This window comes from Thamnophis sirtalis, unplaced genomic scaffold (genome assembly GCF_051295495.1).
Source record: "Thamnophis sirtalis isolate CommonGarterSnake01/CBP01778 unplaced genomic scaffold, rThaSir2_p1.2 scaffold_7, whole genome shotgun sequence".
Taxonomy (NCBI): Eukaryota; Metazoa; Chordata; class Lepidosauria; order Squamata; family Natricidae; genus Thamnophis; species Thamnophis sirtalis.
In genome coordinates this window covers 95,089,969-95,112,954 of record NW_028261387.1, presented here as the reverse complement: position 1 = coordinate 95,112,954, position 22,986 = coordinate 95,089,969, and the positions used below count along the sequence as shown (strand labels likewise).

Here is a 22,986-nt window from a genome sequence, read left to right as displayed (position 1 = left end):
TTTCCATCTGGGCTTCTTTCTTTAACACCACTCAAGGACTCCAGAATAAGACCCCATTGTTTAATTTATGAATAGGCTAGTTTTTTTTATATTAAAGAGAGAAAATGGCTTTGGCTAAAAGAGAAAACATGATTTCCTGAACTTCAAAAGGCGTCATGGATGTTTTGCTAATATGCTAATATGTCCTTTATTCAAAGGATAATTGTAAAAAAATATCACCCTTTTTACCACCTGCAATCCCTTAATTTGAAGTAATAAAGTTTCCCCTGGTAGTTGTTTCCGACTCTAGGGGGCAGTGTTCATCTCCATTTCAAAGCCAAAGGGCCAGCGCTGTTCAAAGACGTCTCCGTGGTCATGTGGCCGGCATGACTCAACGCCAAAGGTGCATGGAATGCTATTACCTTCCAACCAAAGGTGGTTCCTATTTTTCTACTTGCATTTTTTATGTGCTTTCGAACAGCTAAGTTGGCAGAAGCTGGGACAAGTCACGGGAGCTCACTCCGTTACGCGGTGCTGGGATTCGAACCGTCGAACTGCCAACCTTTCTGGTCGACAAGCTCAGCGTCTTAGCCCCTGAGCCACCGCGTCCCTGTAATTTGGAGTAATAATGAACCCTAAAATTTCAGGTAACACTATGACCCTGTTTTATGTGAAATCTTCAAATGATTGAAAGGTAATGATTCATCGTTTGGTGAAAAAAAAAGTGGAAATAAAAAGAAGATGGGAAGAAAAAGATTTAACCATTCAATCATTTGCTTTAATGGAACATAGAATAATTAGAGTTGGAAGGGACCTTGGGGGGCTTGAGACCCTGCCCCATTCCGGACAACGGTCTGTCCAAGTCTCTTCTTGAAAGTGATGGAGCAATCACAGCTTCTGGTGGCAAGCTGTTCCACCGATTAATTGTTTGCACAAGAAATTCCTTCTTAATTACAGGTTGCTTCTCTCCTTGATTAGTTTCCACCCATTGCTTCTTGTCCTGCCTTCAGGTGCTTTGGAGAACAAACTGACCCCCATCCCCTCCTCTTTGTGGCAACCCCTCAAATATTGAGACTGCTATGATGTCAACCTAGCATTTCTCGTCATTAAACTAGACAGACCCAAGTCGTGCAAACGTTCGTCATATGTTTTCGCCTCTGTTCCCCTTAGCAGAGGAGAGGAGGGGTCCTTGCACTGAGATACCTAAAGCAGTTTGAGTTTGAGGAGGGGTCCTTGCATTGAGATATCTAAGAGGGTTGTTTGGAGAAGCATGAAGGAGCATGAAGCCACCTGCTTGCAAGTCTGCCTGGAGCCAATTCAGATGGTCCTTATTGCTATGCAGATCAATTTGACCTTCTCTTAATGATTGCGCTGATGTGGGGGGGTGGGACACCCTAGCAGGTAATTTGGGAGGAAAAGAGAATTTTGGCCAAGGCAGCATTCCAAGTGTTGAAAGAAACGTCCTTCTGGGTTCAGCTCCAAGTGGGGAAGAAGACACTGGAGACATGGAGGCTGCTTGGAAAGATGGTTTATTGTTGGACAGGACCACATGGCTTGAGCCCTGACCAGAAAAGGGGATCACATGCTTCAATGTAGGTGAAGAAGAAGAGAAGGGCTGAGGAAGGGGCTTGCTAGGCTTTTTATACCCTGTTCAGTCCCACCTCTCTGTTTCCTGTTCCTGTGTAAGAAATGTATTCTGACTGGTTGTCAGACTCCCATGGTGCTCTCTAGGCTGTGATGAGTTCTCAGTTGCCTTGTGGTCAGTTGAGTAATATCCCTTCCCCCTACAGCTGCAGTGAGGAGAAGTCTTTATTATGTAAAGTGAGCTAGCCGGGCCATCTTAATGGCCCATTAGCTGGGGGTGGGCAGGAAGCTATAGGCAACTATTCTGTCTTTTAAAACATGTTTCTTTTCACATCCAGAGAAATATTCTGCCTTTTCAATATTTCCTAGGATATTTCATTTTTCTGGGAGAGGGCTGGGTGATAAACTTCCCACACAAGGATGCAGAAGCCTTTTGCTCTCACCCCTCACCCAAAATAGGCCCCCTTCCCAGGAGTGGAAGCTAAGAGAAGCTTTGTGTCACAAATGTCAGGCCCAGGAAATAGAGCAGCAGACCAGTCTGGAAATCTGATCTAGAGGAAGTCTAGAAGTTGAAATTGGCTCTGATCAAAGAATCTAGCAGATCAGATTTTGCTGAATAAATTCCCCGTACCATCTCCTCCTCCTCCCCCCTTCTTTTTCTCTTCTTCCTTTTCTCTTCTTCCTCTTCCTCTCCTTCCTCTACCTCTCCTTCTCCTCCTCTTCTTCTTCTCCTCCTCCTCCTCTTCCTCCTCTCCTTCTTTTTCTTTTTCCTTTTCTCTTCTTCCTCTTCCTATTCTTCCTCTACCTCTCCTCCTCCTTCTCTTCCTCTTCCTCCCCTCCTCCTTCTCTTCCTCTTCCTCCTCTCCTTTTTCTCTTCTTCCTCTTCCTCTCCTTCCTCTACCTCTCCTCCTCCTCCTCCTCCTCTCTAGTCTATTATCTTTCCTGGCACACATAATTCATATTAGGATGATGTCAATAAAAGTGATGCAAAGTAAATAAATTATATTTTGTATTTCTTAACTGCCCATCCCTCTCTTGAGAGGCATCCGGGTGTTTTGTGTTCGGCATTTGCTAAGTTTTATAAAATTTATTTATAATTTTAGGGATGGAGGATCCAAGGTGGTTGAGTGGCTTTTCATCCCTGTGCGTTGTACTACTTGATGCTGAGCCCATCCCCGGCGCCCAGCGGTGCCCCCTTGACCAATCTGGCGATATCTTTCGAGCATCCAAGCGGCCAGCTGGCACAAAGCAGGAAAGGCCAGCCAGATGCCCCAGCTGATGTTGCCAAAGCGACCGGGAGCTTCCTGGGGCAGGGAAGGCTCCGATTGGCTGCTCAGCGTGACTGAGCACATCCCAGAACAGGTGAGAAGCTCATTGGTCGCCCGGGTGACGGCGAGGAGGGAAGGGCAGGAGCGCTTCCGATTGGCTGGCGGGCTGAGTGATGGGTTGCCCTGGCGCCACAGCCTGTGGAGGCAGTTTCCGTGGCAACAAGAGTTGTAAAGGAGAGGGAGGGGGGGCCTAGGCGTTCCTTGGCAAAAGGGGAGATGCCAGGGGGAGAAAGGGGGGGGGGAGATGCCTTTGGAGATGGGTTGCAAAAAAAAAATTTAAAATTAAATCCAAATCCCTGCCTTTTGGCTGGATAATCAGCCAGCCAGCTGGGCTCCTGATTTCATAAGAGCCTTTGCTTCTGCATATGTCTATATGTATAAATTGTGTGTACTGTATATATAAATCAGAACACTTTTGCAGACAAACAAATAATAGGTTTCCCCCCCTAATTTCTGTTTTTCCCCCCTCTATTTCTTCTGCTAGCATCCAGAACAGATAGTTCACAGATATATAAGCTAGGAATAAGCAAAGATTCAGATCTACCTAAAAGCCAAATTGAAATAAGCCAGGATTTGCAAACCATCAACAAAACCATCATTGGTTTCAAATCCTGGATCGGTAACCAAAAAAATAAACCTTAAATAATAAAAAAATAATTATATTTTTAAAAGAGGAATTCAGCCTTCATTCTAATCTAAGCCAAAAATTAAAAGATTGCTTTAACTTAGCATGATGTGTGGGTGTGTATCGCGTGTGCATGTGTGTGTGTGTGTGTGTACAGTATGTGTGCATGTGTGTATATATGTATGCGTGCGTATGTGTGCATTACAGATATAATAAAACATCTACAAATATATAAAATATAACAAATGACTTTATCAGTGGCGATAAAAAATAAAAATGAATTGCAATTAATTATTTTTATAATAAATATATCTATTTTCCCCTTTCGGATGTTCAGTTATCATGATTCTGCAATTGTAAAACATTTCACCCTAGTTTAATCTTTAATTTTGATTTGTTGATTTTCCTATGTTGCTTCTATTCCACTGCGCCTCGCTCAGAGCCGCCCCCACCCCCCCTTGGAGTGAGGTGGGCGGTTCAATAATAGGAAACATAAATAAATGAAATAAATAAATAAAATCCTTCGGCTTCTCCCAGCCCTGCACAAAGAGAGAAATCTTCCTTTTCCTTCCGACGCTCCCTGGCTGCAGATTAAGAAACAGAAAAGCTGGGAATCAAGATTGGCTGGTGGATGTTGGAGGATCTTGGGCAGATTAAAGTGGCGTCTACATTTTTTTTTCTTTATAATAGAATCAACAATGTTTAAAACTATGGCATGTATGTAAACATCTGATTATATGTATTACACTATTATATTACAATATAATTATTACATTAGCATTAGAATTGATAAAAAGTACGAGGAGGCAGTAATTGAACAGGAAAACTGCAAAAGCAGAATATACATGCTGGTACGGGAAGCTGTAAAATTGTATTATATTATTCTGTTTGTGTTTTTATCTGTTTTGTATTTTTTTTCTTTTCTTTTTCTCTGTTCTTTTTTTACTTGGGGTTTTTAAACTTGAAAATGTTCAATAAAAACTATTTTTAAAAAAATAATAAAGTGGGGTCTGGACAGCAAAAGACAAGAATTTCTTATTTCAAGATTGCCATGTCTAAATTATGGCATGGCATAATAAAAAAACCCCAGGAGGACATTAAGATTGCCTTAAAGATTGCATTAAAGGTTTATAGTTCATCTGAGAAAAAAGTAAAATCTTGTTTGAGTGGCATTTCTGCAACTTCTCGGAGTGTCATTGTTGTGTTCTAGACAACACAACACACACATTTGACTTCAGGAGAAGGGCTTGCCTTGATGGGTGCTCCATCACTGGAGGTTCCTAAGAAGAGTTATGACAAACATTTGTTTGAAAAGGTATAGGATCTCCTGCCTGAGCAGGGGGTTGGACTAGAACAGTGTTTTTCAACCTTTTTTGTGCAAAGGCACACTTTTTTCATGAAAAAAATCACGAGGCACACCACCATTAGAAAATGTTAAAAAAAAATAACTCTGTGCCTATATTGACTATATATAAAGTAATTCTCCCACGGCACACCTTACACTATGTCACGGCACACTAGTGTGCCACGGCACAGTGGTTGAAAAACACTGGACTAGAAGACCTCCAAAGTCCCTTCCAGCTGTGTTCTTCAGTTATTCTGCTAGGAACAGAAGATGATCGCAGCCTTCCAATATTTGAGGGGTTGCCACAGAGAAGAGGGGGTCAACCTATTCTCCAAAGCACCTGAGGGCAGCAGAAGAAGCAATGGGTGGAAACTAATCAAGGAGAGAAGCAACCTGAAATTAAAGAGAAGTTTCCTGGCAGTGAGAAAAATTAATCAGTGGAATGACTTCCATCACTGGAGGTTTTCAAGAAGGGATTGGACAGTCATTTGTCCATAATGGTAGAGGGCAGGGGTGTCAAACTCAAGACCCGGGGGCTAGATTCGGCCGGCAGGGTGCTTAGATCTGTCCCATGGCATGGAGCTGTAGGAAGTTATCACCCAGCCCTCTCCCAGAAAAATGAAATATCCTAGGAAATATTGAAAAGGCAGAATATTTCTCTGGATATGAAAAGAAAGAAACATATTTTAAAAGACAGAATAGCTGCCTGCAGCTTCCTGCCCATCCCCACTTTGTCAATGAGCCCTTAAAGCCTGAGCTAGTCCACTTTACATAATAAAGAGTTCTCCCCTTCAGCTCCAGGGGGGATGGGATTAAAGCATGATAGTATTGGCCCCAGTTGACCACATGGCATCTGAGAACTCAACCAACCCTGGATTCAAAACGCAGCCTAGAGAGTTGCCCCTGCATGGGCCCCCATGGGAGTCTGACAACCAATCAGAATACAAGCTCAAGATCAAAGGCCAGAGAGGGCATAAAACCAGGGACTTTCAGCATCCCAGTCCTTCCTTCTCTTCTTCTCCACCAACATTGAAGCATGTGATCCCCCTTTTCTGTTCAGGAGCTCAAGCCACGTGGTCCTGTCCACCAATAAACCATCTTTCCAAGCAGCCTCCATGTCTCCAGTGTCTTTTCCCCCCACTTGGATCCGAACCCAGAAGGACATTTCTTCCAACAGGGCCGACCCAGATATAGCAAAGGACCAACCCTTGGTGCCTCTGCCAGCGAAAATGGAGCTCAGGAGTTTTCTCTGGCAGAGAATTGCAGGAGGCCAGCCCAGCCGAAAACGGAACTCGAGAGCATTTTCGCCAGCACGGCACATGGGCAACCAGAGGCGCCCCCGACATGTGTGTCGTTGAGCTGGCCATGCCCACCCTTCCCCCACCCCCCCAAGATCAAACACAACCCTGATGTGGCCCTCAATGAAATCGAGTTTGACACCCCTGGTATAGGGACTCCCGCTTCAACAGGGGTTGGACTAGAAGACCTCCAAGGTCTCTTCCCGTTCTGTTATGCAGTGAAACAGCTTGCCTCCAGAAGTTGTGGCTGCTCCACAGAGGTGGGTTGCTCCTAGTTTTACTACCAGTTCACTTCGTGCATGCCCGCCAGATACACACTGCGCACATGCACAGTTGTATTTGTATTGTATTTTTATTTATATGTCTTGTATGCTGCCCACTCCCGAAGGACTCCGGGCGGCTCACAATAGACAAGGGAAGGGGAAATAACTAGACAAAGACAACACTTTAAAAAAAACCACAACATTCACAGTTTCCGTGGGGCTGGATGTTTCACAAGCCCCCCGGCCTGCTGGAGCAGCCAGGACTTGGTGGCTTTGCGGAAGGCCGGGAGGGTAGTAAGGGTCCGGATCTCCACGGGGAGGTCATTCCAGAGGGCTGGAGCTGCAACAGAGAATTTGGACCCTGTGACTGTGGAGATGCTGTAACGGTCGTAAGTGTGAGGACCGATGGCAAGTTTCTTTTTTTTCGGTGCTGTTGTATCTACAGATGGTCGATAAATGAAGCACATTGCTTAGTAGGCAGCTGCCAGTAGCAAACTTCAAGTCCAACTAAAATAATAATAAAATAATAATAAAATAATAATAAAATAATAATAAAATAATAATAATAAAATAAAATAAAATAATAATAAAATAATAATAAAATAATAATAAAAGAAAGAAACAGAGTCACTAATCCTGGCTGCGCAAGAACAAGCTATCCGCACAAATGCCATTAAGGCCAAAATCGAAAAATCCTCTGATGATGCCAAATGCAGACTTTGCAAAGAAGCTGATGAAACTGTTGATCACATACTCAGCTGCTGTAAAAAAATCGCGCAGACTGATTATAAATTGCGGCACAATTCAGTAGCACAAATGATCCATTGGAATCTGTGCAAAAATTATAATATTAAAACAGCAACAAACTTGTGGGAACATCAGCCTGAAAAAGTCACCGAAAATCAAATGGTCAAGATCTTGTGGGATTTCCGTATACAAACGGACAAAATACTGGCGCATAATACACCAGACATCACACTGGTTGAGAAAAATAAGGTCACAATCATAGACATCGCAATACCAGGTGATAGCAGGGTCGCCGAGAAGGAACATGAAAAAATCGCAAGATACCAGGACTTAAAAATCAAAATTCAACGATTATGGCACAAACCAGCAGTGGTAATTCCAGTGGTAATTGGCACACTGGGTGCTATTCCAAAAGCACTGGAATTACATTTAAAACAGTTAAAAATTGACAAAATCACCATCAGTCAAATGCAAAAAGCCGCACTGCTTGGATCTGCACGCATATTACGAAAATACGTGACGACGTCCTAGGCCCCTGGGTGGGGCCCGACTAGTAACCAATGCCAAATCCGGCGAAACAACTGGCCGCTGTGATACAATTGTACAACAACAACAACAATAACAATAAAATAACAATAAAATAACAATAAAATAACAATAAAATAACAATAAAATAACAATAAAATAACAATAAAATAACAATAAAATAACAATAAAATAACAATAAAATAATAATAAAATAATGAAATAATGAAATAAATAATAAAACAGTCCTTCAAGCCCCCTTTCCAGGGCTGAATATGCCTGTCGCATTAAACCATGGTCTGCAAAATCATGGTTTTGGTGAGCAAGCCACAACTAGCAGGATATGGGCTGGAACTTAAGCCTTCCTCATGGCCGGGTTCACACAACCTCTGGTGCTGATGCTTCTCTCTCTACCCAGCCCGGATTGCTCTCCAAGGGGCTCAGCCTTGGCTATGATGCCCAGGAGGTCTGGTCCCTCAAGGGTTAAGCCGTGGGGCTGGGGGAGGGGATTTAAGGGAGAGGGGGGGCATCATTTCAGGGGGAGGGGGCCATCTTGGGCAGAAGGAGGGCATTGTTGCAGAAGTTTAGGCCTGGGGCTCCTGGTTTATGTGGCCCCTGGGGAAGGGCTCCTGGGCTCCGGGACTCCAGGATTTGGGGGGGGTTCCAGGACTTTGGGGGTTCTGAGACTCTGGGACTTGCGAGGCTCTGGAACTTTGGGGTTCCAGGACTCCAGGGCTTTGGGGGCGCCAGGATTTGGGGGGACTCTGGGATTTGGGGGGGGGGTGTTCTGGGTCTCCAGGGCTTTGCAGGATCCGGGACTTTGGGGTATCCAGGATTAGGGGTTCTGGAACTTGGGGCTTTGGGGACTCCGGGGCTTTGGGGGCTCCAAGACTTTGGGGGCTCCAGGACCCCAGCGCTTTGGGGGCTCTGGGATTTGGGGGACTCTGGGTCTCCAGGGCTTTGTAGGATCTGGGACTTTGGGGGTTCCAGGCCTTTGGGGGCTCCAGGATTTGGGGGGCTCTGGGATTTGGGGGGGTCTGGATCCCAGGACTTTGGGGTTCCGGGACTTGGAGGGATCCAGGAGTTGGGGGGCTCTGGGGGGGTCTCCGGAGCTTTGGGGGATCCAGGACATTGGATGATCCGCGACTCCGGGGAATCGGGGTGCCCCGCTAAGCCCCTCCAGCGCGCTGAGTAGCAGCCCCTGCGAGGGAGACGCCGCGCCCTCTGCCCACCTGCGCCCACCGACGGGCGGACGGACGGAGGGGCGAGCAGGCGGGTGTCGCTCAGCATCGGAGCCTTTGCGAGCGCTGAAGCCGGAGCAGGACCGGGACGTTCTCCCGCCGCAGCAGACCCGGTGAGTAGCGGATGAGCAGCCTGGCCAGGGCTGGAAGAGGAGGATAATGGGTGTTGTAGTCCAAGACTGCAGGAGGAAGAGGAGGAGGAGCGCGCAAGACGGACTAGCGCCCGCCAGGTTAGTTGGTGGGAGTCGCGGGACAGATGTTTGTGGGGGGGGCAACAGCTGCATCTCCCCCTCCCCCCATTCCTTCCGGCAGGGAGTTTTAATGATGGTCTCCAAGAGCCGCGCAAAGATCCTGGTTTGTTTAACTATGGTTTGTTGGATAAACTGGGATTAACTGGCATTACAGATGAGATTAGCTCATCCGTCATATTTTGGCAAAAAAATAATAATCATAATCCCATGGTTGGTTAGAAGGACTTCCAAAGTGTTACAAGACCCCTGGAAGGGTCAAAAAAGTCAAAATTGATTGATTGATTGATTCATTCATTCATTCTATATGCTGCCTTTCTGGTGGTCCGAAGCCCCCCTGGGTAGCTTGTGATGTAGTGTGATGCAGTTACAAATGGGCAAAGCTTTGATCCCACCCTCCTGGCAGCCATTGTGACTTTTTTGACCACCCCCTGGTTTCTCTGCTTCTTCCTGATCCTTCTATCTCAAAGAATTAAGATCATCAAAGTTTCCTTAAACTCTCTCTGCCCTGGGGTTGAAGTGTGTGTTTGTGTATCTTTGTTGCTCTCCTTCTTGCGCAACAACATTTAATAATGTGGGACCGCATAAAACTAGCACAAAAGGGTGTGCGTGGAAGAAATCCTTGATAATGAAGTTAATTTTTAAAAAAAAGTTTATTTATTTACAAACATCAATGCGTGAACAGTGTGGCACAAACAAAATGAATAAAATTAATCATAGTTATTACATTCAGACAACTTATATATTTCTAATAGTAGTACATATTTATATCAGTCTGTCATTATTCAATTATTCCATGTTTTCTCTTCTTATTGTTCTTATTTTATTATATAAAAGTGCATATATTAATACTCCCCCTTTCTCTTATTTGTATCTCTTATTCTCTTAATTATGTCACCCTTTATTAAAACACTATCCTACCCAACTTATATATTTCTAATAGTAATACATATTTATATTAAGTTGCAATCTGTCATTATTCAATTATTCCATGCTTTCTCTTGTGATTGTTCTTCTTTTATTATACAAAAGTGCATACATTAATATTCCTCCTTTCTCTTTATTTGTATCTTATTCTAACTCTTAATTATGTCACTCTTTATTAAAATACCATCCTACCTAATTTATATATTTCTAATAGTAATACATATTTATATTAAGTTGCATATATTAATACTCCCCCTTTCTCTTATTTGTATCTCTTATTCTCTTAATTATGTCACCCTTTATTAAAATACTATCCTACCCAACTTATATATTTCTCATGGTAATACATATTTATATTAAGTTGCAATCTGTCATTGTTCAATTATTCCATGCTTTCTCTTGTGATTGTTCTTATTATATAAAAGTGCATACATTAATATTCCTCCTTTTTTATTTCTATCTCGTTCTAACTCTTAATTATGTCACCCTTTCTTAAAATACGTTTTCTTTCTCTCCTACCTAACTTCTAGTCGTGTCACCCACTTAGAAAAAAGAAAGGAAAGAGAGAGAGAAAGAAAACCAAATCAGAACAACAACAATAAAGAGAAATCATCTATCCGTTGTCTCTTGCCCGCTTCAATATTTTAATTGCTATGCTATGAAGTTCAACTTTTTTCTTGTTTAAAAGTTTTATTTCTTTTAAAAACAAACGAAGTTCAACTTTTGAAGAGCTCCATCCAACTTTTAGAAAGTCCATTTCCCTTCCTTGGGCTTCTTGTGGCTCGCTTTTTCATTGGGCATTTCCTGAAAATTTGGCTTTTAAGGTATACTGCCCTCAAACATGGAGGCTCTCCTCTCCAAGCCTTTCATAACTCTGGCTCTGAATAGATGCTCTGTTTGTCAGTTCGTGGTGCCCTCCGTGGCCATGATGGCTGGGGATGATGGAAGTCTAGTCCGGCGTGCTTAATTTGCTTCAGTACAGAGATCAAGCTTGAAACAAGCCTTACATCGGAGGGAAGGATGTATTAAACAACTAATGTTGGTTTCCTTGGAATGGAATGGAATTCCAGGGGTGGCCAGTGGCTTTTATTTTTCCAAGGATTCTTTGGGGGTTGGGTCTATTCAGATATGTTAAAGGAGTGTTTTCCAATCGTGGAACTTTAAGTCGAGTGGACTTCAACTCCCAGAATTCCCCTGGCTGTGGAATTCTGGGAGTTGAAGCCCACTCATCTTAAAGTTCCCATGGTTGGAAAACACTGCATTAAAAAGAAGTTAATTAAGAACTTGCAATGGATGCCGTTGTGGCTATATACAGAGTTTCTTTAAATATAACTAAAAGCTTCCCGGTTATAACACGTGTCCAACAGTCCAGTTATGGAGTTGATGGTTTGTTTGTTTTTAAATGTGGACTTCAACTCCCAGAATTCCACAGCCAGCATGTGTAGATTTCACCTCCCAGGGAATTCTGGAAGTTGAAGTCCACACTGGTTAAAATGGCACAGATTGAGAAAGACTGCCCTATATAATCCATTCTGGCCTCTCCAGCACCAAGAAAACATAATTATTTCTTTTATTAAATGAATTTTCCACCCGTCTCATAACCGAATGACTCTGGCAGTGAGGAAAATTGGAAAAAGTGGATTTCTAGAGCAGTGGTTCCCAAACTTGGCAATTTTAAGACTTGTGGACTTCAATTCCCAGAATTCTCCAGCCAGCTCCGCTGCGACCCCCTTTTTGCAACCACCTGACATTCCGTGTCCACGGGGAAGCCGGGTTCATTTCGCGACCGTCTTGCTCACTTAACAACCGCAGCGATTCGCTTAACAACCGTGGCAAGGAAGATCGTAAGACGGGGCAAAACTCAAATTAAGAACTCTCTCGGCAACAGAGTTTTTTTAGAGCTTCGTTGTGGTCGTAAGTCGAGAACTTAGCTGTATAACATTTCCCCCTGCATTTAGGGCTAAACTCAGTGGGACTTGTGGGAGAACCTATAGAGGAAAGGGAGGGGCGTTTGCAACGGTGCAGTCCAAACCCCCTTTACACATAATCCAAAAATGTGCAAAAAAAACGGAGGGAAGGGAGGCAGGTTTTCAATTGCATTGGCCGCCATTTTGACTTTTTTGCCCCCCAGCCCCTGCAGATTCTACTCAGGATTAAAATTCTTAAGGCAGTTTTCCCCCCGTTCCATTATAATCTCAGTCCCCCCGTTCTTTGTCTCATCTGGAGGGGGAATCAAGGCTCAGAAGAAGCCCCCCAAAAATGAGTAAAATCTGATTATTTTCCTCCCAAAAATACTCTCTTCCAGGCCTCAACAAGATAATAAGGCCGTCCTACTTCACAGGGGGGTTGTGAAACGCTGGCAAGGGAACGTCCCGTGAAGCGCTCTGAACATGCCTTGCCTCTGCGCGTGCTGGGACTACAGCGTCCATCATTCCCAGCCAGGTAAAGTAAGTTAAACTCTCTTTCAAGGTGAGCCGGGCGGCTGGATAATTTTGAGGGTGGCGATACAGGTGTGATTTCTTCTAGTGTGTTTCCACGATGTTTTGGGCCTTCCCGGTTTAGTCTGCAGCCTTTAGGATCTCCTGGTGGCCTCCCATCCACGAACAATACAAGATAAAATGGGGAAGGGTCCGTGCGGATGTTCCCCAGTTGTGGATTTGCTGGGGAATTCTGGGAGTTGAAGTCCACCCATCTTAAAAGTGTCAAAGGTTGTAAAACACTGAATTAGTTAGTCTATATTAAAGTTAGTATTAGTTAGTGAATCAGTTAGTATATATCAGTGTTTCTCAACCTTGGCAACTTGAAGATGTCCGGACTTCAACTCCCAGAATTCCCCAGCCAGCATTCGCTGGCTGGGGAATTCTGGGAGTTGAAGTCCGGACATCTTCAAGTTGCTAAGATTGAGAAACACTGGTATATATTGAAGTTTGCAAACTTCAATCATTCATTTAAGGGACAATTTGAAGTTACAACGGCGTTGAAAAATGCGGCTTACGACCGTTTTTCACACTTACGACCGTTCCACCATCCCCCCTTACGATCACGTCATCAAAATTCGGACGCTTCGTATAACTGACTCGTACTTATGACGGTCGTAGTGTCCCCGGGGTGATGTGGCCCCCCTTTTCCGACCCGCAAAATCAAAAGGGAAGTCTAGACTCACTTAACAACCTAACTTCACGGCAGCGATTCGCTTAACAACCAGGGCAAGAACGGTAAAGGTAAAAACGGGGCAAAACTGTCTCGCTTAGCGACAGAAATTGTGCTTTGTCCGTTGAGAGTAATCTATAGTTGGTCACTGGGAGGTGGGCAGATGATTGGCCCGGGGTAAATGATGGCAGTTTGGTGCCCTCGAGATGAATGGGGACTCTTAAAAGTCTTGGCAAAAAACGAGCCTGGGCTCTGGATTCGAAATCCCGCGGGGTCAGCTGGCATGAAGGGCTCGAAATGCCGCGTTATGGGGTTTCTGAGCAACCCCATAACTGAGTAATTGGGGCTTGAATGAAGAATTAATGGAGAAATTGGAATTATAGGAATTCCAGGTAGGTTAGTAGGTAGGATAGACAGACAGACAGACAGTATAGAGATAGACATATAGATATAGGTACGTACATACATACATACATGCATGCGCGCACACACACACACACACATATTTGCATGTACATAAATATTGCCACCTGGTCTAGTCTAATGATTAAGGCGCCAGGCTAGAAACAGGGAGACGGTGAATTCTAGTCCTGCCTTAGGCACGAAAGCCAATTGGGTGACATTCGGCCAATAACCAGGTGATAGTGAGTTCCAGTCCTGCCACAGTCATGAAAACCGGCTGGGTGACTTTGGGCCAATCCCCAGGAGACAGGGAGTTCTAGTCCTGCCTTAGGCACGAAACCTGATTGGGCGACTTTGGGGCCAATCACCAGGTGGTAGTGAGTTCTAGTCCTGCCTTAGGCACGAAACCTGATTGGGTGATGTTCGGCCAATCACCAGGTGATAGTGAGTTCTAGTCTTGCCTTAGGCCACAAAACCCGATTGGGTGACTTTGGGCCAATCACCAGGTGATAGTGAATTCTAGTCCTGCCTTAGGCACGAAACCTGATTGGGTGACTTTGGGCCAATCACCAGGTGATAGTGAATTCTAGTCCTGCCTTAGGCACGAAACCTGATTGGGTGACGTTCGGCCAATCGCCAGGTGATAGTGAGTTCTAATCCTGCTACAGTCATGAAAACCGGCTGGGTGACTTTGGGCCAATCGCCAGGAGACAGGGAGTTCTAGTCCTGCCTTAGGCACGAAACCCGATTGGGCGACTTTGAGCCAATCACCAGGTGATAGTGAGTTCCAGTCCTGCCACAGTCATGAAAACTGGCTGGGTGACTTTGGGCCAATCGCCAGGAGACGGGGAGTTCTAGTCCCTGCCTTAGGCACGAAACCTGATTGGGCGACTTTGGGCCGACCGCCAGGAGACGGTGAATTCTAGTTCCCCCTTAGGCAGAAAAGCCAGCTGGCTGAATCTGGGCCAGACCTCGCAGGGTTGTTGTGGGGAAAATAGGAAGAGGAAGGTAGGTTTCTTCGTCACCTTGAGTTGCTAAGTAAAAAATAAGAAAGGCAAATGATACAAATAAACAGCATCACGTAAATGTGAAAACTATATAAATATGAGCAGAAAACTCTTAACCCTCTTATTTATGTTTGTGTTTGTGTTGGGTTTTTATACACACACACACACAAAAACTCATACATACCGCTGTACATACACACACACACACGTATAAATATATATCCATGAACACCCACACAAACACCCACACATATACATACACACACACGCACACATGCACACACACACACACACAAACACAGACACACAAATACATATCCATGAACACAAACAAACATACTTTCACACACAAACACAAATGCAAACACAAATTAAGACAGCAGGAAAGTAACCATGGGTGTGTGTGTAAAAAAATGGGCTCTAAACTTGGAAGTTTGGCTAATCCCCGCTTGCTGTGAAAAATCCACCTTTCCCTGAGAAATGGGGAGCGTTTCCCCCCCTCCTTTCCTGGTGTCGCCCCCCCCCCCTGTTTTTCCCCCCCCCCCGGCTCCTGAGACCCCTGAGGGCTCTTTCCTTCTCCTACCCTGGCATAATTCCTCTGCAGTGGGTACCAATCTGGAATTCTTGGGGGGGGGGGTTGCACTGTCTCCCTCCCTCCCTCTCTCCCTGCTCCATTTAGAGGATTGCTGTGGGTAGGGAGGGGGGGGAGGTGGTGGAGAGGGGGGGCAGGTGGGTGTGTTGGCTGGGGAGAAAGTTTTGGACCTTCCCTCCCTCCCTTCCTGGGAGGGGGGGGCGGTGCCAGCCGATTGGGGGGATGCAAATGCCCCATTCCTGCCTCGCAACCAATGACGTGCCGTCGGAGGAGGGGCGCCCCATTGACAGAAGGAGCAGCACCTTGGTGTTTACTCTCGGTAGAAATGTGTGCAGCCCTAGACTGTGCTGGAGGGGAGGGGCCGAGCCTGTCGGGGAGGGGGGACGGGGAGGAGGAGGAGGAGGAGGGGGCTGTCAGCGAGGATGGGCTATAAGAGAAGGCAGCGAGGAGGAGAGCAAGCAAGAGTGGGCGTGAGCAGGCTCTGTTTGTAAAGCCAGCCGGAGCCGATCTAGGGCGGCCCGGAGCAGTGGCGGGGGGAGGACACCGAGGGGCTGCTGCTGTGAGCGGTGGGGGTCTCTCCCCCTCTTCTCTCCCCACTCAGGTCTCCACCACCCCGAGGAGAAGGAGAAGGCGTGACTGCTCCATCTGCCCATCCGTTGTTCCTGGGGGATGCTCCTGGCCCTCGGAATCCCGCCGCACGGAGTTACGGACGGCCTCCTCCGCCGACCCTCCCTGCTCTCCAGCTGTTTTTGCCAAAGATTTCCGACCGCTTCCCAGCTCTCTGCGCCCCCCCGCCGCTGGGCATCTCCCCCAGGCCCAAAGCAGGTGCCGCCAGGACCTCCTGCTGTCAGTTTGCCAGCCGGCTGCTTCGGAGACGGAGTTAAAAGGGGGGCGTGGATCAGAGAGAGAGAGAAAGAGGGGCGATCGCGCTTGCTGGCAACCACTGAGGCTCCCCCGCCCACCCGCCAGCCGTGCCGAGACCCGCCGCCACGGTGTTTCCACCCACCGGAGGATGAGAAAATAACCCCGGCTTGGACTGAGCATCCGAAGGAGGAGTGTTCGGAGAGTCGGCAGCGCATCAGGGCAACAGCATGGTCCAGCAACGCAGCTCCACGCGGAGCCGAGGCGTGGAAGCGAAGCAGGAGGCGTGTTCCAAAGACAGCTTGCTGTTGAAAGATGGCACGGGCGAACCGGACTGGTGCAAGACCCCCAGCGGGCACATCAAGCGCCCCATGAACGCCTTCATGGTGTGGTCCCAGAACGAACGGCGGAAGATCATGGACCAGTGGCCCGACATGCACAACGCCGAGATCTCCAAGCGGCTGGGACGGCGCTGGCAGTTGCTACAGGATTCGGAGAAAATCCCTTTCGTCAAAGAGGCCGAACGGCTACGTCTCAAACATATGGCCGACTATCCCGACTACAAGTACCGACCCAGGAAGAAAGGCAAGTTGGGCAACGCCAAAGCCCGGCCCAGGGTGCCCGTCAAGATTAAGCCCTCGGTCCTTGGACGGGCAGCTTCGCCCCGGAGGCAGACGCCGAAGCCGGACCCCGAAGGACAGGGGGGATGCGCCTCTCCAAAGCCGGACGACGACCCGTTGGAAGCCCGCATCCTGGAGGTATCGTTTGACGAGGCTCCCAAAACCTCCAGCAAGGAATTCTGGCACGTGCTTCCCGCAGGTGGCGAGACAGGAGAGTGGGAGGCCAACTCTGGCCAGGCCAAAGATGCCGACGCCGGCGAGCTCGCCAAGCCCTGGTCCTCCGACGTGTCTTCTCCCGCTTCGACGAGGTCTTCGACTTCTTCTTCTCCTCCTTCTTCCTTCGCCTCCTCGGACGACGAGCCGGAGGAAGATCTTTGGAACGTTGTGCCCAGCCGAGTCCAGCCAAACACGCCCCCTTGCCGGAGCCCGGATTGGTCGGTCTTCGATAAAGACCTGGATCTTTTCCCTTTGGGCGCCTCGTCTCATTTTGAGTTCCCCGATTACTGCACCCCGGAAGTGACTGAGATGATCGCAGGGGACTGGCTGATGTCCAGCATTTCGGACTTGGTCTTTACGTACTGAATTCTCCCAGGGAACTCTCGCTTCTCAACAATCAGGTGGTTCCGGAAAAGATTTTAGAAACAAACAAACGAACAAACAGACAGAAAGAGAGAAAGAGAGAGAGAAAGAAAAGAGAAGACGAAACCCAGCTGTTTACAAGCAGAATCAGGTATCTCCACAGCTTGCCTTGGCTTCATTCAAAGGCAAGTCCTTCATCAGCCCATCCCCCTCTGCCTCCCACCCCCCCCCCCGCCCCGTCAGCACACACCCACTTGGGCAGCCTCTCCTGCCTGGCTCGGGGAGGCTGCCCGTCAACCTCTCAACCTCCCCCCTTCCTCTTCTCCTCTCCACCTCGAAGCCACCCTTGGCGTGGCACCGTGTTTATTTACCCATGAAATCTGACTGTCTCGTCTGGTTTTCGCCTCGTAACCGACCGTCCGCCGCAGATCCGTCCGACCGTCTTTGCAGCTGCTTCCCGGCTCGGATGGAAGGACGGTTGTCATCCATGCTGATACCCCCTCCTTCCTTCCTCCCTCCCTCTGCCTCTGCCCTCCGGTGCCCACATTCCCTCGCTTGGCATCCCGCTTGTCGCCCTGGTTCTCTCCTGCCTCTCCCCCCACCACCACCCCACCTCGGAAGGGGTTTCCGTGTCTTTGCCGGCTTGTCGATTCGAGGCCATTTCGAAGCCGACGAGAGGAGAGACAAGCCGGGGAGGATTCCTCTTCTCCTTCTGTCTTCTGTCCACACACCCCCCCATCTCCCCTCGTTCAATGGCTGCCAGGCAAAAAGATTCCATCGGAGGGCACGGCGGTGGGGGGAGATGTGGGTGGCGTGACGCTCTGCGACGCCGGGGATCGGGCGGGCACCGGCTTCCACGCTGGTGACCAGGCGTTCGTGTCGCCAAGGCACGACGCCCGTCTCGGTACTAGGGTGGGAAGCCTCGGGTTGGGGAGACGGAGAAGTGGCGGGCACGTGGTAAACACGTGGGCCCACAGTGCAAGCAGGCTTGCGTGTGTGTCGATCGCCCCCCAAAAGTCTCCCTTCCCCCCCCCCCCCGCTCCTCTTTAATTTTTGCCAGAGGTATGGCGCTAGCAGAACGGGGCACTGTCTCCTCCGTGAATGTTGCATTCAGATGACGGATCGCACGATCCTTGGCATGCACCCCTAGCCCTCCCTCCGATGCCACGTCTCGGCGGTCCACGGCTCACCCCCACAATCTCCCTGGCTCCTGGTGCAAAAGGGGGTCTTTTTGGGGTCCCTGAAATAAAGGCAGGCGAGGGGAAGGGGGGGGGACGCCCCTTTGAAAACCCACCTGGGAATGTCTGAATGCTACCTCCATCCTTCTTGGAGGTCTTTTGACTTTCACTGAAGGTCAATCCAGCCCCCTTCTCCCTCCCTCCCACTTTCTCCCAGCTGTGTTCTGCCGGGGGGGGGGTGGTGGTGCCAGGCCCCGGGGCTCCGATTTAGGGTTTGTTCCCAGCATGAAGGGGGCTTCAATTGGGTTCAGTTGCTCTGTTCCTTCAGTGAAAAAAGCCACGTTGCCCCTATTTTTGGGGGGCGTGCCATGCCAGGCCTGGCCAGGGCTCTGCCGGGAAGGGAGCGAAGCCGTAACGGCACCTGTGGGAGCCCAGCCAGAGCAGAGTGTGCCCCCCCCCACCCTCCGAGCCTAGCCGAAAGCGGCCAACTCAGACAGCCAGAGGGAGAAACCTCCTCCCCTCTCTCCATTCAGCGTCCTTCTTTGTAGAAGCCAGCCGAGGGGAGGGGGGCCGGTTCCACCCGGGATTCGCACCTGCAGGCACGCAGGCGAGGGCTTGCTCCTTCTCCCAAAACGGGAACCCGAAGGGCATCTTCAGATGGTACCCCGCGACCTGATTCTGGGGCAAACAGATGTCCTTCGGGAACCGCTGGGAAGGAAACGGCTGACGGTAAAGAGATGGCAGACTATTATATGGCTGCCTGGCCATTCAACCCTTCCTCCTTCCAGGATGCAGCCCTGATTCCCTCAAAGCCCCCGATGCAAGCCAGACCTATGCTGGTTTGTTTTTTTTAACCCTGCCCCGCAGACGGGCATGCCAGGGCTCCGGGTTCCTTTAACCGGCAAAATGTCTGTGGAAATTTTCTCATCCCATCCAGGTCAAGGTGCTTCCCCCCCGCCAAAAAAAAGGCAAGCGGGCTTTGTTTTTGTTTTTTCCTCGAAGAGGTTTCACTTCCCATCCGAGGAGCTTCCTCGGTTTCTGCAGTTCAGAAGCGAAGAAACTCCCTGGGTGAGAAGCAAAATGGTTTTTTTTTCCCCTCGAAGAGGTTTCGCTTCCCATCCGAGGAGCTTCCTCGGTTTCTGCAGTTCACAAGCGCAGAAGCTCCCTGGGTGAGAAGCGAAATGGTTTTTTTTCCCTCGAAGAGGTTTCGCTTCTCATCCGAGGAGCTTCCTCGGTTTCTGCAGTTCAGAAGCGAAGAAACTCCCTGGGTGAGAAGCGAAATGGTTTTTTTTCCCTCGAAGAGGTTTCGCTTCTCATCCGAGGAGCTTCCTCGGTTTCTGCAGTTCAGAAGCGCAGAAGCTCCCTGGGTGAGAAACTAAATGTTTTTTTTTTCCCTCGAAGAGGTTTCGCTTCCCATCCGAGGAGCTTCCTCGGTTTCTGCAGTTCAGAAGCGCAGAAGCTCCCTGGGTGAGAAGCGAAATGGGTTTTTTTTCCCCTTGAAGAGGTTTCGCTTCTCATCCGAGGAGCTTCCTCGGATTCTGCGGTTCAGAACTTTTTGGGGAAAAAAAACAGTTTGGGGGTTGTGTGCCAAGGGTGCCCAAATGGAACGAACAGGTCAAGGAAGCTGGTTGAGTTGACAGTGGCCAACCCCCCCACCCCGAGTCCGTCCCCCCCGCGCTCCCACCTTTTGGGAGGTGTTGCCAGGATTGACAACCTCTAAGTTGGCACAAGGGATGATCCGACCTTTGTTGGCACTCCCAATGCCCACCTTCCTTCCGGGGAATTATTTGGTTCCTGAGCATCCTTCAAAACACAGTGGTCCGTAACCGTGGCAACTTTACCATTGGGGGGGAGGACTTCAACTCCCAGAATTCCTCTGGCTGGCGTTGGGAGTTGAAGTCCCCCAAATCGTAAAGTTGCCACGGTAACAGGCCACCTTCAATATACCTCTGTCTTAGCCATTCTAACTTCCACCAAGATGCCTTACCTCAGTCGTCAATCATCTGCCCCGCCCCCCCTCCTCTTTGGCCTGCGATTCCCAGAATTCCTCAGGGCCAGCTGAGGGATTCTGGGAGTTGTAGTCCCCAGGCCCTCTGGAGGACCCAGGTCAGGAAAATGGCCTTATATCTGCCATTTCATTGAGGCCAAGAAGTTTCTAGAAATCCCTGAGAGAGCTCCTGTAGTGGAAACCACCTTTTAAATTATATTTAATTTAAATTAGGCTGCTAAAGGTTGGGAAACGCAGCCACTAAACAGAGAATTTCGTCCAGGCCCACCCAAGTTTCCAGCAATGTTATAGAGAGGAGAGGACCATAGAGAGGAAGAGGCAGGCTACAGATCATCCTCGGTTTATGACAATTCATTTAGTGACCATTCAAAGATACAATGGCACTGAAAATAGTGACCGAAACCATTTTTTCACACTTACGACCGTTGCAGTATCCCCCCGCGGTCAAAATTCGGACGCTTGGCAATTGTCTCATATTTATGACGGTTGCAGCATCCTGGAGAGGGCTCCTGCAATCCCCTTTTGCAACCTCTTGGCAAGCAAAGTCAGCGGATTCCCTTAACAACCGTCTGACTAAGTTAATAGCTGCCGTGAGTCACTTAACAACGGTTCATCGGAAAGGTCGCAATACTGGGCTAAACTCACTTCCCTGTCTTGTTTAGCAATGGAAAAGTTCACCTCCATTGTGGAAAATGGGGCCAAAAATATATATATCACTGAACAATTGTCTTGCTTAGTAACAGAAATTTTGGGTTCTGTGGTGGTCGTAAATTGAGGACTATCTGTATTTGGTAAGAATTCCTCGGTTTTAGAAGCTTTCCCCACCCTTGCATTGGTGTACATATAGCTAGTCCTTGACTTACAACCCTTTGTTCAGCGATATTACGACGGCACTGAAAACAAGTGACTTGCAACCAGTCCTCGCACTTATGACCGTTGCAGATCTGCATGGTTACGGGATCCAAATTCAGACCCTTGCCAATTGGCTGGTGTCCCTGGGGTCATTTGTGACCTCCCCCAACTGTTTCCGAAAAGCAAAGTCAATGGGGGAGAAGCCAGACTTGCTCAGCGACCAAACGATTCACTTAACAACCGCAACGATTGAACAGTTTAACAACAGGGGCGGAAAAGATTGTAAAATCGGGCACAGCTCCCTCTACCAACTGACTCACCGAGCCATGGAAATTTTCCTCCCAATTGTGGTCGTATGTCGAGGACTGCCTATGCAAGATTAGGGAGTAGGATTAGCTGGTTTGCATTCATTTTTTTTTCCAATGCAACTTGTCCACAATGGCATTTGGAAGTCCCAAGTGGCACCTAAAGGGCCCACGAACCCCACACGAGGGGGGCAGGATCCCCCTCAATCTTCCATTGAGGCTCCAGCTTTTTCCCAGGGACTAGAAATAATTTTGATAGAAATATTTTGAGAAACATCTTGATAGTTCTCATTTTAATCATTTCCCCCTGAAAGTCGTCTCTTTCGTCTTCCATAGCTTGAGATAAGTTGGGTGGTAGTGGCGCATGGCCTTTGTAGTTGCCCTTACGAGGGCCAGCTGGGAGAAGGCTGCCTCGGACCAGAAAACATCCCCAAAAAAGGGGTGGGTGGGATAAGGCAGAACAGAGAAAAATAAGAAAAAACAATTCGGCTTCGTTTTCCTCACCCCGCACCGGTAGTCCTCATTTAGCGACCACCTCATTTAGCGACTGTTTGAAATCATGATTGAATGTCATTTGGCAACCAATCCTCCCGTGGGTGGCTTTAGCAGATTTGCAAAGCCAAGGAAAGCTGTAAACATAGTTAGAGACTCCGTTGCCAATCCTAATTGTGGTCACTAACCGAGGACTGCCCGTAAATCCTTTGATTTGAGTGGGATATGCAGAGTGGGGAGTTACTGGTCCATTTTTCTTGCCTACCTGAATTGCTAGTCTTGTCAGGAAATTCTCCCAGTTTAGAATCTTCTGAACTAGATTTCCAGCTTAATCTTGGAGCATGTGCAGAGTGCACGCGCTTACTGAATCCAGACAGTTTCCTGAGTTTGCACAGTAAGAGGAACGGATAGATTGGCTTTGCGTAACACGACGACAAAATTAACAAACCAGCTGAGCTGTCCAAGGGGTTGGACTAGGTGACCTCTTAAGTCCCTTCCAACCTTTGGTTATAGACCTGTGTGAGAGTCCCATCTAAGAGCAGGTGGAGCGAATACTACAGACGAGAAACTACATGCTCAGTGGTGACAAGTCAAAAAGGGATTTATGACCGTTTTTCACACTTAACGACCGTTGCCACATCCCCATGGTCGCGGGATTAAAATTTGGACTCTTGTCAAGCGACTCATATTTAAGACAGTCGCAGTGTTTGCAACCTTCTGACAAGCAAAGTCAACGGGGAAGCCCGATTCGCTTAACAACTGTGTTGAGAATGGTCGTAAAACGGGGCGAAATTCACTTAACCACTGTCCTGCATAGCCATAGAAATTTT

At 48.1% G+C, this 22,986-nt stretch overlaps 2 protein-coding genes across 2 annotated transcripts in view; one reads left to right on the top strand and one right to left on the bottom strand.

The window, feature by feature from the left end:
- The window catches only part of CUNH20orf96 (chromosome unknown C20orf96 homolog), a 117,135-nt gene that overhangs the window by 27,964 nt on the left and 66,185 nt on the right, over positions 1 to 22,986 (bottom strand). The window lies entirely within an intron of this gene.
- On the top strand, positions 16,353 to 17,475 carry LOC148044796 (transcription factor SOX-12-like). Its single transcript, XM_087720892.1, has one exon. The coding sequence runs from the start codon at positions 16,353 to 16,355 to the stop codon at positions 17,322 to 17,324; it is 972 nt and encodes a 323-aa protein (XP_087577018.1). The 3' UTR covers positions 17,325 to 17,475.

What these genes read in the sequence shown, in the direction of transcription:
- LOC148044796 (XM_087720892.1), top strand. Translation starts at nt 16,353, where the DNA reads ATGGTCCAGCAACGCAGCTCCACGCGGAGCCGAGGCGTGGAAGCGAAG.